We start from the raw sequence: 4,209 nt of genomic DNA on the forward strand, positions 1-4,209 counted from the left end.
CTGTTCTGTTCTGTTCTGTTCTGTTCTGTTCTGTTCTGTTCTGTTCTGTTCTATTTGTACCTCCAGTCAACCAAAACATTTTGGTGAGTAACATTTATTAAACTCTTTTCAGAAACGATGACATAGCAGCTTATTTGGCTCAAGGACACTTAGGTTTTAGGGCCCTTTGATCACGTTTTATGGTTAATTGCAAGCACAAGTAGAAACAGCAGCAGCTTGCTGTAGCAYGTTCAATGTAGCCTAGAGCGCTTCCAGCAAGGAGTTCATATTATTTCTGTCAGAATAACCATGTCAGCAGGATAACCAGAATAAGCCAGGGCGACTGTCATCGCCAGAAAGTTACAAGTTTAATTCCCTGCCATGCCCACATGCTGAAGTGTCCTTCAGCAAGACATCCAATCCTCGCTCCCCAGGGAATTAAATAGCTGCACTGCTCTACTTGTGTGTATCTCACRTGTTAGTTTTATTATCATCYTTTGTGCAACAACACAACATTTCACTTCATATGATGTAAAATAGAAAGCAGTGTAACTATTTCAAAACATCCAGACCACATACATTGTTTTGTTGTTTTGAGCAAGAAGAAATCTATTTTAATTTTTACCTCACTATAACTATCATTAGCTTGTCCATTTTGCCTGAATTAAGCTCAGCTTTGTCTGACTGAGATATCTACAACAGGTAAGATATTAACTTCTCATAACCTGCCCATAGAAGCCCACTTCAGTGTTTATTTTTTAGCAACATTTGATTTGTGAACATCTGTGACTAACTTATGTACAGCGGCACTATACTGATATGTTATTTATTAAACACTGCAGAATGAGACGTGGATGTTCTTCTGAGCGCCATCTAGAGGCCAGACTCAAAGACAGGAAGCAGAAAGCTGTGAACAGTGCAATATTTCTCTTACACCAATACCAAGTTAATTGGAACTAAACATTCTTCATGAGTGAAGTATAWGCTGACAATTTAGTTTACTGTATTGAAGTTTGGGGAAAGGATGCAAGACAAATACAAATTACAAATCCTGTTTTTATTTTAATAAAAAGAGCTAAAAAAAATTATCAGTATCAACGGGGCCATCAACAGATATATTGTTTCATCAGTTGATTTTGTTGAAGTTTCATGATTTGGTTGATGGTATTTTGCAGGTTATTTAGGCTCATAAAATTAGTATTGCCTTCGAATATTCAAATAAAACTTGTTAGAAGAGTCACTATGATTTTAAGGGAATGGAGAATTTTGTGAAACCTCCATTTTGAACTAGTTTGAAAAAGAGCTGCAGTGTAATTCATGGAACAGGTTTGCTACTATTATAGAAAACCTCTAAAGCACTTGTTTGAAAAGATGATCAAGCAAAGTTATTGGGAAAATATACCATTTTCAGTATTTAGTGGTAATAAGATATAAAGGATACCTGATGTTGTTTATTTTATTTTATTTTATTCTATTTGGGGATTATAAAGCTTGAGTTTCTTTGTTGGACAGATTTAAGATATTTTTCTTCACTTTCACCCTTTTCATTCAGGGCATGATTTAATTTGTTTTGTTTTACTGTWTAAAGATTTTGTTTTTATGAAGGAAATAAATTAATAATAAAAAAGATGAAATGACAAGCAGAAAACTGTGATATGAACACTCACACTCATCCTCTGTAGAATTACTCATCGTATTTACACATAGTGTAAATCCTCAGCCTGTTAACTCTGTCTGAGCAAACTGCATCAGGTCTGATGAACACCTTGATTTGAGAATTTGCATTCTCAATCTCACAACTCTCATGAACATTGCAGCGGAGCAGTGACTGTGTGAAAGGAGCTTTAAATGACTGAGCACCCCTACCTGTCTGTGACAGGCTGCACTCGCTGTTCATTAATAGTCGTCTATATTTCAAGATGTTTTTGGACTCTGTCTTTAACGCAGACACAGACACCACCTCCACCATCAAGCTGCAGCTCTGCTGAGACGTGTGTTTACCTTTTGGCTGTTTACTACTGATGCTGCTATACCCTGAAAAAGCGAATTGTGTCAGAAGAATGAAACTGAGAAACAAACATTTCTTTCCTTATATGATGAAATTCTGAATGAAGAGACGGCACAAACAGACTTTTCTGTGTACAGTGATACTATATTTTTGCCTCTTTTCTTGTACTTTTGATGCATCAACATTACTGTGAATAATTGAATACCTTATAGGACTGATTATTATTCAACAACAGCTGTGTTATTAAAATCTGTTTATCATGAAAAAGCACCAAAATGACAAGTAAGGAGCGCAACACTGATGGGATGAATGATGATAGCATTCCAGTGAACAAACATACAAACAGATACTGGCACAGATTCTGCAGAGTCATCAAAGCAGCTGCCAGAAACCCTCACACACACACACACACACACATCTGCATACATACACACACATACAAACACACAGCCACACATACAGACAGCCATAAAGGTGATGTTTTTTTWAAATCTTACCCTCCATAGGCTCCAAAAGTGAAACTCCTCTTTCTCTGCGGCATTCTGGCTAACAGATAGCAGTGAGCCAGTCAACTCACTGCTGAGTGGAGCCAGCACTTGTTTCACTTACGCTGACTGAGCGTGTTTGTGTGTGTGAGTGTGTGTGTGTAAGTGTGAGTGTGTGCGTTTGCTGGCTAGCTTCCACTCCCCGTGCCTGACATGCCCTGCCTCTTCCTTGCTCACACGCCTCCTCCACCAACATGGAAGAAACAGCAAGAGGATGGGGGAGGACAACAGGGGCAGGGGGGGCTGCTGACCATGCCAGTCTCCCAGGGAACCAGGAGAGAACTGACAGTCTTCCTCCTGAACAGACTTTCTGTTATGCATCAAGATCACAGAAAGCACTCCTTCAAGTCTCTGTTAATAACTTTCAAATGAGAGAGCGTACACCACTGATACAAGTGAGATAAGTCTCTTCTTTGTTTCATGACATTCAGTCCTAAACCTGCCTGAGGCAAATATTTTCTTAACACTGTGGGATTTTGTTTTTGGTAAATCGAGCAACACTAGATTTACCAACCCCTCCCTGTCACTTTAAGACAGCTGGTCAAACAAGCTGATTCCTCCCAAATGTTCCAATCTCAGAGCGAACAGCTTCTTACTGTGGTGCAGGTGACCACCTGAGTCATGTACTTCTGTCGTAAACATTCTGGTGTATCCACACAATCAGAAACGTTAAACTCAACGCTGAGTTGCTCTTACTGAAGCCGCATTGATTAAATGGAGTGTGTCGGCACAGAGACTCTGCTCTTGGCTGGCAGCAGGGACAAACATTAACGCTGCCTTGAGTTTTGGAATAAAAAGTCTCAAGCATCAGATACGTGACAGGAAATCTCCTCCAAACCGTTCGCATCATGTGGAGAGAAACCAGACTCCTGCTTTGACTGACAGGTGTCTTTCCATGGGAAGAGCCATGATTTTAATTGCCCAAAGTCATTTGATGGTTAAAACCTCACCAACTCCACCTTAATCACCCAGAGGACCAGCGATGATGCCTGCATCACATTAACTTCAGGAGAACCAAACAGACGAGCACTTCATTAATCAATGGACTTACAAAACGAGAGCAATCAGGCTGATAGACCATTTAAAWCATCTCTCGAGGATTAGATCAGCTCTTTTCTCACTCAAACAGAAAAAAAAAACTTCCTGTTTCTTGGCTGACTTTGTTGGTGCTGTACTCCACCTTGTGGTAATTGAACAGGACWGACTGTTGGCTCACAGACACTTGATTGATGGTCTGATTGTAACCATTGATTGGATTAGAACTGTTGGCTGTTTGAAGCCAACAAAAAGGATCAAGTGATGCTTCTGTTGCTCCTGAGAGTGTCTCAGTAAAACCCTGATTTTAAACACAGGGGATCAATAATTCATTTCACCTTTAGACCAATATGTGCTTTTCTGGGCTTTGTGTTTGGTGGTGATGTGACAGTTTTAGGGTATTGTTAAGATAACTAATATAAATGCTTGGCTCCACAGTTCAAGTATAGACTGAAAATGATCTTTATATAGTCTTTTCTTAATGGATGGATTGTTTTTACCTTTGATATTAATACGTTATGGAAGATGGGGTGGGAAAAGAAATGCAAGCTCTCCCAAAAGTTTAACCTTTTTTAAATGAAACACTGCCATATATCTAATGTTAAACACATGTTGATAATGATTTAACTGATATATATATAT

General features: G+C 39.1%; 1 protein-coding gene across 2 annotated transcripts in view; it reads right to left on the reverse strand.

The window, feature by feature from the left end:
• LOC106519327 (rap1 GTPase-activating protein 1) overlaps positions 1–2,588 on the reverse strand; it is an 80,237-nt gene extending 77,649 nt beyond the window's left edge. The window contains exon 1 of one of the 2 annotated variants that reach the window (XM_014010952.1): positions 2,485–2,588. In XM_014010952.1, coding sequence (XP_013866406.1) covers positions 2,485–2,528 — 44 coding nt within the window. In that variant the 5' untranslated portion in view covers positions 2,529–2,588. The remainder of the gene's footprint in view (positions 1–2,484) is intronic. The other variant, XM_014010951.1, reaches the window with a different exon arrangement.
• Between the last annotated feature and the right edge of the window lie 1,621 nt (positions 2,589–4,209).

This window comes from Austrofundulus limnaeus, unplaced genomic scaffold (genome assembly GCF_001266775.1).
Source record: "Austrofundulus limnaeus strain Quisiro unplaced genomic scaffold, Austrofundulus_limnaeus-1.0 Scaffold75, whole genome shotgun sequence".
In the NCBI taxonomy this organism is placed as follows: Eukaryota; Metazoa; Chordata; class Actinopteri; order Cyprinodontiformes; family Rivulidae; genus Austrofundulus; species Austrofundulus limnaeus.